Genomic DNA, 15,040 nt, shown 5'->3' on the forward strand with positions numbered 1-15,040 from the left:
GCAACTGAACTGTGTTCAACTTTCCGGGGGAATCGCAAAAGGTGTAAAGAAATAGTCCTCCATGAAGGAAAAATAGGAGGGAAAATAGTGAGAAAGGAGTGAATGACTGAGTAAATGAAAGAGCCGGGAGGCAACGAACAGGAGAAGGCAGAAGGCAGAGTGGAGGGCGGCCTGACACTACGTAGGTCAAGAGTGGCAGTTGATGCATTTTTGTATGGGGGAGACTCCACTACAAATGAACCTCGAACACGCTCCTGTCAGAGGTACGACTTCTTCTGAAATTATAAGGTTAGTTGTACACTTTTTATAGAGTGGCACATGTACACCATTATCCATTATTCTGTTGTAGATACATAGCTATGCTGTTTATTCCCCAGTCCATCCCAATCAAGTAATGCAACCCGGATAGCCCCCAAGTATAGCAAGAAAATGCAGGAAAAATTTACATAGAGTACAGAAAACCACACCATATGCGACAAAAGAAACCCCATACTCGATGCATATGCATGAATCCATCCGAATTCATCCCATCCATCCAATCATCCCAATCCCATATCGTCAACAAGCACCGGAAATGCACATTAGTCAATCAGAGCCGAGACAAAAGAGAAGAAAAAGCACAATAAAAATAGAAAACAAGAACGAGTGCTGCGCTGAGATGCAATACAATAATCCAACAAAAGACCGAAACGAATACGAGAAATGCGACACGAAATAGACATACAATGAACAGACGGTAATAGAGCATCAAGAGAACAAACGAAAGGAAGAGAAAGGGAGGAATAAGGTAAGAATAAAGAATGAAAGCGAAGATCAATCAAGATCCCGACTCCGCGTCTGGATTCCCTCCTCATCCAACGATGCAATCCAAAGACACCGTTCAATAACCCCTTGTACAGGCTCAAATGCATATTTCGTACTCGCATCAATCAACCGCAGCAGATTCTTCACAATCCTCGCGGTTGTGCGATGTCTCTCAAAGTTAATCAATGGCTCCCCAGCCTGCGTAGTAACCTGCGCCGGCTTCTGCGAGTTGTAATTAAGGTCGTGGATATAGAGACCAACGAAAGGAATGCAGCCCTCCTGCAGATTCGCAGTCTCCATCTCAACACGAAGATCGTGGAAGTTGCGAACAGGCTGGATGAGCGCCTCCATATCTTTCAATAATCGCTTGTCCTCAGGCGAGACAAGTGACCAGGTCTTTTCCAATCGGGCACAGTTAATTGACGAGAGCGCGATAGCGATCTGAAGCATAGTGGCGTAATTGCACATCCGCTTCGCGTGCACCGCAACATGAATGAACTTGCTGATCGTTTGAACGCGCTCATGGATATCCTGTGTTAGGACAATTTCCGAAAGTACCCATTTAACCATCAGATTGAAACGGCCTACCACCAGGTCGATGCCACGGTGGTCTTCAGAAGTGAGGAATTGAACCCAGCTCAGGGTTGTCGGGGAGCCGCTGCTCCAGCGCATTTCGACCAGGTCGCGCCAGTCGATCTCGCTCAGGGCTGCCATCTCCACCAGTGTTAACTGCTGGGCGAGGAGCTGCGACTCACAAGCGAGGATGAAAGGCACGTGGTCCACGTCAGGCGCAGCAACAGGGCTTGGTTGCTGCTGGCCATTCTCGGATCTCGAAAGCACGTCCTGCTGCATGTCGATGAAACGAGAAGGGTCCGGTTGTGCATTCCTGCGGCTTGGAGATGGATCGGGTGTAAGCGGCTGAGCCTGGACAATGACAGGGTTCAACGGCGTAGCGCAAGAGGTGATAGAGCGCGGGTTCTGAATAGTCATCGGAGGAGACGGAGGTTGAGCAAGAGGATGAGGTGGTATCCTATACGACGACCTACTCAGTCTAGCGGAATCTGTTGAGGGACGTCCATCCAATATCTCACGGCGATCAATGACATCAAGGGACAATTCAGAAAGACGAGTCCGATCCCGCGGCGCAAGAGGTCTAGGCACAGGCACTGTCGAGCCTCGAGGAATACGGCTGATACTTTCCGTCTTGTTAATGACATGCGTCGACGGCCGCGATGAGTCCCAGTCAGAGGTATCAGTACGGCTGGCACGTGGTGTCGCCGCGGGGTTGGTAGCGACGCGACTCAGCGCGGGAGGCTTCTTCATCGATTCATCGCTCAGTCCACGCTCGAGCAAGGGTATAGAGGAGAACGACTCTTCCGATTCTGCAACAGAGTCCGAATAAGGGCGCACAGGCCGCATCCTTTCCCGAACCTGCGAATACGTCAATGGATCACCGAGAAAAGTAGGCCGTCTCTGGAATCCATCATCATTGCAGTTCTGCCGTAGCACGACAGGCATATTGCGGTGATGAGGCGCAGACGAGGATCCCTCCCCGTCAGCTCTCGGAGTCTCGGGGCCATCCCACTTGCCCTCCAACTTAAGCAACGTTGACTCCACACCTCCATCATCATCATCAGGAATCTGCGCAAATTTGGCAATAGCAGCCTCAAACGAACGCCTTACGTCCTGGCTCGAGTTCGTCTGGATAAGAGAGTACCGCGGATTAGGCGGAATAAGACTAGTCTGCCGTCTCGATTGCACGTCTCTAGTAGAAGCAGTGAGTTCGCTCTCAGCAACGGAAATAGTTGATCTTGACCTTAGGTAAGACAATCGGTTTTTGCCATTCTGCATCTTGCGCAAATCACCACCAGGGCGTCTACGTAGAATTGGTCCCGTAGGTGTCTCCGGTTCATCCTGGAGAACGTTCAAGTCGGCGACGAGTGGCACTGGCTCCCCGTTGGCACTCGTGGCCGGACGACGCCTCGAGATGATACTTTGGAAGGACGCGTACTTCCGGAGGCGGAGCGAGGGCGATGTCCTCTTGCGGAATGGCAATGCGTGTCCAATGGAAATCGACCTTCGCGAGGCAGATGAATCGGAATTATTGTAGAATGTCTTGGAGGGCTGGTGTGATGATCCCGCGGGAGCGCTGTCGTCGTAGAAGATTCGCAGAGAGTATTTATCATCCCCGCGAGTAGATGGGACGCGCAAAGAGTCCGTCTTCGGAGTTGCTGTACCATTTCCCGCATTCAGAAAACCTGGGGAACGCTCAAAATCGACAATTGGTTCTCCATTCGCTCCCGAGACCATCGGTATGTCCAAGCCCGTATCATCCACAATGACAATCGATTCACTCCCCATCGTCAACCCACTTTGTGACCTGACCTGCGAACCAATCCTCGACGGGGGCACCTGCAGACGAGGCATGGAGGCCTCTTGTTGCGGCGGATCTTGTTTCGTTTCTTCCCGATCCGCAATAACTTGACGGTACTGCCTCAAGACTTCATCGCAGAGGGTGTCTATTCGTGTTGGTTTCTTGGACCGCGCGGTCGTCTTGCGATCCCGATAGTAGTCTGATCCGAAAGCCACATTATTCGGGAGGGTAGAGGTCTTCCCCCGAAACGGTGACCCTGAATATCCCCGGGTATGTCGTGAGATATTCTGGTTACCATGTTTCGCCCCGTTTATTGCTCTGCGAATTGATCCAATGATGGTCTTGACGCCCGAGCCTGAAGTTGTTGGCTTGGATGTCCCATCGGCCGTGCTTTGACGCTCCAAACCAGGGACAGAGCCCAACGGAAGTGGCGGTGAGAGGGGTGCCATCATGGTCATGTAGGATTCAGCGGGAGGATACAAGGTTCCCCGAATCAAGCTTGCAGGGTCGAGAATTTCTTGAGAACTGATGCCCCACTGGTCAAGTTTGAGCAATGGTAACGGAGCGCGATCATCTCGAACCGAATCAGAGAAGCTCCCACTGCGCTTGTGGGCATGGGTATAAAATGGGCGGCGTTTTGTAGAGGCCGCAGTTGACGACTTGGGTGGCGGAGGAACATGGGCGTACTTTGCTGGCGACAGGGGCACAGGATGCGGTGCCGTCTTGGGAGGAGGGTTCGAGGGACGTCTGTGGGATTTGGGTGGGAATGAGCAGGATGCCGCAAGGCAATGGTCATCGCTCTGGACGGTCACCGGGATGCTTTGGTTCGTGGCTCCGGAATGGGTTCGATAATGCTGGGCCAAAGTGGGTTCTTGACCAGCATCTACGTTGACACTGTCGTCACCTATGCTCAATGGCAACCCAGGTTGCACGAAGTGCTGAGCGCGTTCCCCCTGGTCGCCGTCTATGGTCTCAATGAGACCACCTGGAACGACAGGGCTATCCTGGTGATAATATGCTGATGACAGTTCCGGCGCATCCCAAATCATGGCGCACTTGCCATGCCAGCAACGCTTGAGGTCGATGAGGATCTTCAAGTCACTTGTCCCACCATTTTCCCGAGACTTAACATCATTATACAGCAAGTTTATGATATCGCAAAAGTAAACCCGGAGCTCGTAGTCCTCGGCGAAATCATCGGTGAAATAGTTCAAAATCCAATGGCGAAGCGCCGCAAACGTGCGGATACGGATGATCCGTCCGTCATCTTGCCAGCGGTTAATTGCCCACTGTAGTCGAGCAAGTAGGAGGCGGAGGAGGTGACTAGGAGAAAGGTAAGAACGATAGGTGAGGAAAAAGTCAGAGACGAGCTCATAGTCCATAAAAGACTCTGATGAGATTTGCGCAACGATGCGCGCGGGGGTTGCAGCGCTGAGTTCCTTAGTGCCAGGAATATACCGAACCACTGATTCGTCGTCCATGTCTGAAACTAGGGTTTCGAAGACAGAAGGCTCGATTGGCTCCTTCATCTCGTAGAAAATAGGGACTTCCGTCGCCGTAGGATCTGGACCCAGCTCTACACCAGTATCGGACAGGATGGAGGAAACGAAGGACGGCCTCTCTGGTATCACGGAGTCACTCAAGACATTGGACAACGGATGACTATTTAGATTCTCGCCAAGAAGGGGTGATGTGCGAAAGTAGCCTTGGGTCGACCCACGCGAGCTCTGCAGGGCTGGGCTTTCAGTTTTATTGAACTGTGGAATCCCCAATCGGTAATGTGGGATAGAAACCTCCAATGTCGGGAAGGCAGAAGGCTCCTCTGCTATGTCGCTTCTCCGCCGATCATCCGATCTGTCAATGACGATGCGCTGATATTCCCCACGAGGTCTAATGCTCGAGGTAGACTGATGTTCCGAGATTGTAGAAAAGGAATGTGGCCGTTGGCGGTTCTGCTGACGGTATTCAGATCGTGCTGATTCCGTGGTGACCGACTCGCCATCATCAACGACGTTCTCTTCTCGAGTCACGTCCGGCTGCAATTCGGACAACTGCGAATTCGACCAACGAGGATCATTGGCACCTTGGCCATGGCTATGTGCAGTATTCGGATGTAGACGCTCGCTTTGCGACGGGTCTGTCGAGGACGAGAGGGGTTGTTGTTGTTGCGCACGAGGTTCTTTTATGGACAGGTTTCGAATCGGCCTAATCCGGTGTAAAATAGTCATGTCAGCTCTTTGCTTTCTCGCACTGCCTCTTATTTCCTCTCTGCTATACAGAGCCACCCCGGTCGAGACAAACAATACCTAAGAAATATTTTCCCGTTCTGACCGACGCTACCCACGGTGAAATGCGATCCTCCCCTGCCATTCACCAGCGCATCCCGCGGACCACGCTGCGTGAGTGACCGCTTGAGCGACAAAGGTTTCTGAAGAAGCTCATGGCTGTCCCTGGTACGCAGCTGCGAGACCTCTGCGGGTTTCTCCTTGTCCACCGCCGATGATTCCAAATTGTTCTTCGAGATGTTCCCTCCCCCTTGTGCTACTGTGTTCGCACGTCGTAGATTAGATGTCGCAAATGTCGACTCTGTTGCGCTACCGAAGGGTTTCACACTGGAACGGAATCCGGCGGGTTGAGCGGAGGACGACGCATGGGTATCTGTCGGGGGATCGCGAACTTGGCGCTCCTCCATCGCGGAAAGTGTCGTATTCAAGCCTCAACAAAGAATTGCCTGTACAAAAATAAAATGAAAGATGAAAATCAAAGAGCGTCGAAACCAGTGACGGAATAGTCCTCTTTTCCTTTTTTTTTTTTTTTTTTTGGTCCTCTCTTTTTGCTTTTTATTTCACCAAGACCTCGGTCTCACACACGCGGCGGACCAAAGTCCCAGAGCAAAAAGAAAAAGGAAGAAACCAATTCGCGAGGGAAAAGGAAAACCTAGCGCATAGACAGCGCAAGCCAGAACCCGAAGCTGTACCCGTGACACGACATGACCGACCAGACCTGGAAGGAGGGGAGTAGCGGTAGCAGCAGTTCGTATATGATGTATGCTAGCCGAACCAAGCGAAGTAGGCTAAACTCGCTAAGAGAGCACGACGGTGCAGATCTCCATCTGAAGATTAATTAACGGCAGATTGTCGGGGCAAGAAAAGAGCGAGAGACGGCGATCGACGAACGAAAAGGGAATGACGAACTGAACATTGAATCTCTCGGATTGGATCTGTTTAATGATTGACGCTGAAGAGAGAAGAGTGAAAAAGAGTGACCAAGGAGGAAATGAAAGAAACGGCGCGGTGGAGAGAGAAAGTCACGCGATTCGTTTACCTTTTTGGGGGTTTAACGGTGGGCAGAGGATATATATGGACAATATGGACAATCTGAACGGAGTATACAGGGGCACATTCATACGTAGGTAGGAAAATAAAGGAGTCAATATGTATGAACAGTGATGTAGTGCTACTACTGTACTATGTAGCATGGAATGCAGGTGTATCATCAAAAAGTATGCTGGCTGCAAAAATCTCAACCATCCAAAATATCCTGAATTGAAACTGGGGCTGATCGGTGCTGATTTTTGAAGCGTTCTCCAGTCATATCATATTAAAATCACCAGCATCATTTATTCTTAGCAGCAAAAGCGTTCCTCCGGCGCATCTCAATGGAGCCCGACTGACTATTGAAGATCCGGCCGGACTATTAGGGGAATATCCTCCCTTTTCCCCTTTTTGTCGGCCGTTAACTGCCATTGCTCCAGGCAAAAATAGAAGAATCCTTATGGAGTCATAATAATAAATATGAAGTCTCGGAAAATAACAGTCGTCATATTACTTCGAACCACTGATCAAAAAGGAGAACTACTCCGTACAGATGTAACAGGTGCATGATTCAGGTTTCCCCCCTCCACTGCATAACATCATACAAGTTCTGTATGTAACCCGTAACTCGTTCCAACAATAATCTCGTGAAGCCAATGCAAAATTACCAGAGCTTGCAGACAGGGTCGTGACTCGCGCATTGAAACGCTTCTTTAAATTCCCGAGAATTCGCCATGGTTCCCTATGGTCCCGTTAGCCCCATATCCTTTCCGAAAACGAAAACGTTGGAGGGACTTACAATAATCCGAGCAGGTTTGGGCGCATGTGGGTCATTGTAAATAGCTGACTGGGCCGCCTCTCTTGTCGTCTTACTACACCACCAATTGGCATACGAGACGAAAAACAGCTGCTCCTTGCTAAACGTCGACAGGCCAGGCAGGAGAGGGTCGGGCTTCGACTCGTCGCGCTTCTTCCATGCATGGAACGCCGCTGCAAGACCTCCCGCGTCGGCAATGTTCTCGCCTAGGGTCAGGCGACCATTGACGTGCAATGGCTTCGAATCCGGTCCGGTGACTGTGAATTCGGAGTATTGATCGACAAAGCACTGTGCACGTTCTTCGAATCCAGCCACTGTCTTTTCATCCCACCAATCGGTATAATTGCCAGTTTCATCATAATGGCGACCGCTTGAATCGAAAGCTGAAAGTGGATCTGTCAACGATCTCATCTTCGGCCTGAAGTAATGGTCGCACTTACCGTGTGAAAGCTCATGTCCACTGACCGCTCCAAAAGCACCATAAGTCAAGTACAAAGGCGCGGACGGTCCATAAAATACAGGAGACTGCATGATTCCGGCCGGGAAAGCAATCTCATTGCCAGGTGGGTTGTAATATGCGTTGACGGTCGGGGCACTCATGTCCCACTCATTCCGATCAGTGGGCTTGCCCAATTTGGACCATAATCGTTGGATCAAGAATTCGGCGATGGCGAGTTGGTTCTCAAAGAAAGTCTCGTCGGACAGTTTCAGGTCCCGATAATACTCTTCGACATCGGATGGGTCCATTACGTCCGGGCTCTTGGTGGGATATCCAATCTTCTGAACAATGTTACCAACCTTTTGGATTCCCAGCTTCTTTACCTCAGGCGACATCCAGGAAGTTTGGTCCAGCGTGAATACGAAACGCTCCTTGATGTCGGAGATGACCTGATCGCCAAGTTCCTTGGACGCACGGGAGAAGGAGTCAAGGATATAGAATCGACTCAAGCTCCAAGGAAGGCCCCCATCGAGCACATTGATACATTTACGCCACCTCTCTTCCGTGGCTTGGGGATCCTTGCCACTTAGTTTGTTGTTGAATTCCCGGAGCGGCCGAATCTTGGGATCCTCAATACTGTCCGCAAATGATTGGATTATCTTCCACTTGAAGAAAAGTTGGACAGTCTCGCGGGATGTCTCGCTGAGGATACTCGACAGAGATTCGATGTATGATGGAGAACCCACAATCAAGCGGTCATTTTTGTAGCCAGATGGGGCCAGAGCCGAGATAATGTCAGACAACGAGATCTCCGGCAAGAGACTTTCGGTTTCCTTGATGGTCCTCGGGTTGTAAGACTTTGTGATGTCCTCGCGAGTCTGTGTATCAGGCGTGGCATTGGCAAGCTTTGCCTCAAACGTCATGACATCCTTGATACTGTCTTTACTGGAAACAAAGCTTCCTAGTACTTTCTCGGCAACCTTGGTATATTCCGCCACGGTATCCGTGTTATTATAGTACTCCCTAGCAGGGAGTCCGATTTCATCTACGGGGACAACGAAGATGGCAACAGAATCCGGATCACGGTCGTCGGGCTTTACATGTCAGTGACGCAAGGAGGTTTGAATAGTCACATAGGGTTCCTTACTGAAACAGATGGAACAACCAGTGCCTCAACGTCAAACTTTATTAGTTGCAGCACCGCATCGGTCAAATTCTTCTGGACATCCCGGTTGGAAACTCCCTTCATGGAGTAAATATCCTCCAGCTGAGCCAGCACATGCTCCAGCGGTTTGCTGCCGCGCTTGTTGATAGTGGACTCATCCAAACACGCTTGATATGCCGCCTTCAATTTGCCAAAGTTCTCTTTATCTTCCGATGATGGTGCATCTGGGGCCTCCAGAATGTGACGAAGTCGCATCTGAGCATTCTCTGCCATTGCAGTGCCCGCAAAAATCGACCCTTGGTCTGGACGCATGTCATGACGAGCTCGCCAACCTCCGCAGACATATTGGTCGAAGTCGGTGCAGGGGTCGACATTGGCGACGTTGGGGTCTAGGTTATAGAGTATTTCAGATGCCGCGTGGACACATTCGGGGGATTCACAAAGCATAGGGGCATCAGGCCGTGATGAGCTCTCGCAACTGCGTTCTATCTCTATATATGATCACATCAGCGATAAGAGCGACACTCGGGCAAGGTGAGAGTCGGTACCAAAGTAGTTCCAGAAGAAGTAACCACCAAATACCAAAAGCAAAACTCCACTCAATCGAAGCAACGTAGACAATCGCTTTCGATGTTTATCAGGTATAGCTCTAATGGGATGGCGGAAGAAGTCATCGACGGTGAATTGACCAACTCGCGCCGATCCATGGGGATGTGGGTGCTCCTCATCCACAGTATGTGATCCTTCTTCTATGAGATGGGCCGCTTCGAACTCGTCCGAGCTCCTAGTAGAATTAGTATGTGGGAAAAGATGAAATGAAGGATAAAGGCTGTGTGTTTCACGCACTTAGAATTGGACATGGTGTACTTCCAGGTGGGAATGCGAGACTCCTAACCCCCTTGGCACGAGGGAAGTCAAAGTATATACGGAATTTGGTCAAAACAGCATTGAAATTGGCTTCATTTAGTTCACCAACTCACTCAATGCGTTGAAATCACCACGACTCAACCGTGAAGTTATCAATAAGGGTGACGAAGCCGATTGTAATAGCGGCGGTGATGGCGATGCAGAGTCACATGTCCAGCCTCGGATGAGTCAGCCAATAGGCGGTCGAGAATTGAATTCAGGATCGAGAACATCATCATCGAAACCCCCAATGTTGAGGAGATGAAAGTCCTGGGGATGTTTGGAGTTTCGGGGAAAGTAACCGCAGTTCGACTGTTTTGAAACCCCGGGCCCACAACCTTGATAACCTTAATCCAATGAGTGGTGACAGTTGATGGTTCATGATTAGAAACGGATATGGGGTAGGACCCATAAAGAGATATTATCAACGCCGAAGTATTATTCCTACAGACTCCAAATTGAACCACATGAGATTCAAGAACCGCATGGTCATGTGCCTGGATACCGATCGGGGACGAATTGTCCGTACATCCTACACATTATCGATTGTACGGCCCTTCCCGCTGTCATTGCTGCTTACGGAGCACAAGACTCGCCTCTTCTCTTTACCGAAGTACTAGCGTATCTGCCTATCGTTGCATGCTTGGTCCTGTAATGGTGATCTTCTTGTACCCTGCAAGGAGGATGGCTCCTGATCGAGATAGCACTGCGATTGATATACTGGGCCTCGATTTGAGGTCCTTAGAAGTCCGGAAAACTGCGCACGCACTTACAGGATCGCTCCCTGCCCTCTTCAGTTCACTGAATACTTGCACATGTACGGACAGTATCCGCCAAAAAGACCCGGACTTCTCTCGGCAGGCGCCGCAAGGTTCAACTCATTGGGCAAAGATCAGCACGGGTAGGTTGTAGGCTGAGAAATGCCGACGAATATAGGTCAATAATGCATCTATTTTCATCTCCGACTCCTTTTACCGGTCTGCGGCCAATGTAATTTATTATTTTGCAGGATTAACGGGAAAAAGGAACCCCTGTCCATGGAGAATGCTTAATTTTGACCAAGTCCTTCCCTTTTCAACGTCTTTCCAGGCTCTGCAGTGGAGCTTAGGGAAATAGCACCCCCTGTCACGGAGATTAGGGGACATACTTTTTACTACAGTACTATGGTAGATGATAAGACGGTGGTAACACTGATAACCTGGTAGGATGGAAGAATAATACCGGGCCCGAGATTGACACATGACAGGAGTGGAGTGCCAAGACGAGCTTCTGGTGGTGAAAAGCCACCGGGGAGCAGCGACCGGGAACGCGCCCGCCAAACACGTGGTGCGGAGAACTGCATACATTCTTCTTCTATCCGAGTCAGGCGGTCATGTGTGCCGGGAGCACCCATGTACGGAACATTCTGGATCAATTACTGAACGTTGATGTTGAGGAAAGAGAGTACTATCACCGTTGTACCCGACCACGCACAGCGTACTTTGGCATCCTAGCACAGAGTGGATATAAACATAGATCGAGTCAGGTACGATAGACTACGGAGCGCGCTTGTCTATCGAAATATCGGCAAGATGTCTGATCCGGCCAAGAAACGAAAGAGTACAAATGTCCGGGTTGACCTTCCGTGGCGCGGCAGTCTTGACTTCTGCAGAGTTGATCTTGATGAAAACGACCCCGTTCACTGAGAACTGATTGGTCGCGCCACATGGACGACCTGATGGCGCAACATACACGATGGCCCGCGGTAATGTACGTCTGTACGAGGGCATACTTGTACGAGGAGGAGTTCAAGTATAGTAGAAGCGCTATACATCCTATCTGGGTGCACACCTGCAGGTAATTCCTGCATGAAATTAGATCGAGTGGTACCTACAATCCCTGGTATATATCACATCTGCGCTATTGAACTTCTGTTGTGACATGTACAATGTACAAGTACTGTAATAATACGGTAATATCCTTGTTTAGCGCGCGCGACGGATGCAGAACTTGAAACCGGAACGCCGGATAGCCCGAGTCCGAGGCCCCCACGCGGCTTCCAGAAACCTGCAGATGTACAGGTACATGTATCAGATTACTGTAAAGTACGGAGTATGTATGCGAATAACTCATGGCGAATATCAAGTACAAAGGTACAATATGCAAAAGAATAGATACATCTCATTGTCGAACAAAGAATAACAACTGTCAGAAAGTAAGGTTTGGCCCATGTCTGGGTGAATTCCTGATCTTCTCTGTAAGGTTACCTGTCCACGCCGAATGATTGGATGCCGGCGAACAATGGAATTTGTCAGGTGTGTAGAACCAGAAATATCTCCCTGCCCTACTGTTGTACTAGTATCGGTAAGAAAATAGAGTATGCTGGTAGCAGAAGATTATCCGATTCCTGCAATCCACAGCTGAACAAAGATTCCCGCCAACAGAGTTCGTGGGCCGCAATGGAGAATGGGATTATTGAAGACAATTTCCTACCTAGAACGGCCGATCACTGCACGCCAATTGGGGATTGTCAGCATGAGTGGGCAGCAATTCAGGCCAGAATGAGAAAAAGAATGCCATTATTACCCAATGGCTGTCAGGGCTGCGCTTGTATTTTGGGCTGAGATTGTACCATCATACCCGAGTACGAGTCAATCATCCGTGAAGATGTCACCGATTTTGGTAGCCTACTTGTGTACAATGGAAAAAGAAAAGAAAGAAAATAAGAAAATAATCTCTCAATTCAAGAAGACAAAAAAATACAGAGTACGATAACATATAATACCACATCTCGCCTCGATCGCATCTTTTCTCCCCCCCGCCGGTGGACTTGGGTGGGACGACTCCGAGAGATGTACGACTCTCTCACTTCCCCGTCGGGCTACTGCTCTTCTCGGCCTTCTTCACTCCTCCACTTATTCTCTTCTTCTCTTTTCTTTTTTTTTTTTATTCCTACTCCATGGTGACCTACTTCACCTTCTCTATTCTTCTTCTTCTTCTTCTTCTTCTTCGTTTTCTTCACCTTCTCGCTATAATTATATCTTGACATATCCCTGTCGTATCGACTACTGCTTCAGGGTATCCGCTTCGACAGCGGTAGTGCAATCGTCCTCTTCCTCCAATCCGCGCCCCATCCTTGGCTGCAAATACCCTCGATTTGCGCTGCAGTCAACCACACAGGTGTCACCGGCTAAAAAAAATACCTTGCGCTCGCCCGAAGACGTCGATTATCTGTGAGGGAACCGAAAAGAGTATCCCCCCTTCTTCCGCTCGTCGTTGATCACAACCCGCGCCTCTCCTTCTCCGTTCTCCAGGCCAGTGTCGATTTACTTCGCGTCGCATCGCCTCGATCCGGTATCGAAAACTCTTTATACCATACCTACTCAGCTGTGCTGTCTTGTATAAAAAGAAAGAAAGTGTTGAATATATTCCTGGGAGTTGATCGTCCCCGGAAGTCGTCGGAGCTATTCGCGACTCAACCAAAGGCAGGAGCGTGTTCACCTTTCGATTGTTGAATCGCTTGATCCAAGTATCCTTAAGTCTCGCCTGTATGTTGCCTGCTACACTCTGTATATACTTTCGGGAAATGATAGGTCCCGTCAATGGCATGTCTAAGCTGACACACTGCTTGCGAAACAGAGTTCATACCAACCCAACCTTGTCCCAATTAGGTCAGTATGTGAAACAGCCGTTGATAAATGTTTTGAGCCTTTCTTTTAGGTGGTCACTGGCATTCGTCAAGATCACCTGATTCATCCACTCAAGCATCAGTGCCATTTTCTCGAATTCGACATCCCACCCTTGCGCAGCGATATCAATTGCTAACGTTTCCTCAGATCTGGCCAACGCGGTTATCAGCTCACAATGGGTTGTATGAGCTCCAAGACTGCTGATCCTGTGGAGAAGGAAGCGGTGCAGCGAAATGCTAGGATAGAAAGGGTTCTGAAGGGTGATAAGAAAACCATGGACCGGACAATCAAGATCCTTCTACTTGGTACATTTCATCAAAATATGCCATTATGTCCTCGTACTAATTGACCATGATAGGTGCGGGAGAATCTGGAAAGTCCACGATCATCAAGCAGATGCGCATCATTCATTCGGGTGGCTTCCCGGACGATGAAAGACATCAAACACGCGCTGTCATTTATGCCAATCTAATCATCGCCTTCAAGGTCCTGTTGGATATCATGGATGCAGAGCATATCAGCTTCGAGCATGACTCGACAAAGGTCAGTAGGACAGAACATCAGAAATTCGTTCGCTCTGGCTGACTTCTTCCTAGCCGTTGGCCCAGCTCGTCGACAACACAGATCCTGATGTGGGATCGGAAGAAGCGTTCTCAGACATGGCAATCCGTGACGCCATGAAATCTATGTGGGATGATGCTGGAGTCCAAAAAGCAGTTGCACGAGGACATGAGTTTGCTTTGCATGACAATCTGCATTAGTAAGTTCCGGGCGACCACTTTTTCCTGGAAGCATATTGCTGACCTTCGTTTTTAGCTACTTCGATTCAATTGACCGTCTTTTCACGCCAGGGTGGTTACCCGACAACCAAGATATGCTGCAGGCCCGTCTGCGGTCTACTGGTATCACGGAAACCCTCTTTGAATTGGGCCAAATGAACTTCCGCATGATGGACGTTGGTGGACAACGTTCTGAGCGAAAGAAGTGGATTCATTGCTTTGAAGGTGTTCAATGTCTTCTTTTTATGGTCGCATTGTCTGGATACGACCAATGTCTGGTGGAAGACCAGAGTGCTGTGAGTACTGCCCTTTTCCAAAATCATCTGATGATGTTTCTAACTGGGCATAGAATCAAATGCATGAGGCTATGATGCTTTTCGAGTCGCTTGCCAATGGCGAGTGGTTCAAACGAAAACCCATCATCCTCTTCTTGAACAAGATTGACTTGTTCAAGGGGAAACTGGAAATGTCGCCAGTAGCCAAGCATTTCCCTGATTTTACCGGCTCGAACAGCGATTTTGATGCGGCCGCAAGGTACTTTGCCGATCGATTCCGTGGTATCAACCGGATACCTGACCGTGAAATCTACATCCATTACACCAATGCCACCGACACGACATTGCTCAAGGCGACTATGGACTCAGTTCAAGATATGATTATCCAGAAGAATCTTCATACCCTGATACTCTAAGCCTTTGCTCTCTATCTTTTCTCAGGGCGACTGGCGTTTATTTTATGAGGCTTTCCGCTGGCATGAGAACCAGGATTTCGTTT

The 15,040-nt window shown here is 49.4% G+C and overlaps 3 protein-coding genes across 3 annotated transcripts; 1 reads left to right on the plus strand and 2 right to left on the minus strand.

The window, feature by feature from the left end:
- Positions 1 to 813: 813 nt before the first annotated feature.
- LTE1 (mitotic regulator LTE1) lies at positions 814 to 5,870 on the minus strand (the record flags this gene model as incomplete). Its single annotated transcript, XM_043284571.1, has 2 exons — positions 814 to 5,383; positions 5,485 to 5,870. 2 exons carry the CDS (start codon positions 5,868 to 5,870, stop codon positions 814 to 816), a joined length of 4,956 nt encoding a protein of 1,651 aa, XP_043133349.1.
- A 1,286-nt stretch (positions 5,871 to 7,156) lies between these two features.
- Positions 7,157 to 9,773, minus strand: ACHE_20286A (M13 family metallopeptidase; the record flags this gene model as incomplete). The annotated part of the gene is made up of 5 exons (XM_043284572.1): positions 7,157 to 7,234; positions 7,292 to 8,842; positions 8,896 to 9,404; positions 9,462 to 9,697; positions 9,760 to 9,773. The coding sequence occupies 5 exons, from the start codon at positions 9,771 to 9,773 to the stop codon at positions 7,157 to 7,159; spliced, it is 2,388 nt and encodes a 795-aa protein (XP_043133350.1).
- A 3,889-nt stretch (positions 9,774 to 13,662) lies between these two features.
- ACHE_20287S (guanine nucleotide-binding protein subunit alpha) lies at positions 13,663 to 14,957 on the plus strand (the record flags this gene model as incomplete). The annotated part of the gene is made up of 5 exons (XM_043284573.1): positions 13,663 to 13,792; positions 13,846 to 14,030; positions 14,084 to 14,247; positions 14,304 to 14,562; positions 14,616 to 14,957. The coding sequence occupies 5 exons, from the start codon at positions 13,663 to 13,665 to the stop codon at positions 14,955 to 14,957; spliced, it is 1,080 nt and encodes a 359-aa protein (XP_043133351.1).
- Positions 14,958 to 15,040: the final 83 nt, after the last annotated feature.

This window comes from Aspergillus chevalieri, chromosome 2, assembly GCF_016861735.1.
Source record: "Aspergillus chevalieri M1 DNA, chromosome 2, nearly complete sequence".
In the NCBI taxonomy this organism is placed as follows: Eukaryota; Fungi; Ascomycota; class Eurotiomycetes; order Eurotiales; family Aspergillaceae; genus Aspergillus; species Aspergillus chevalieri.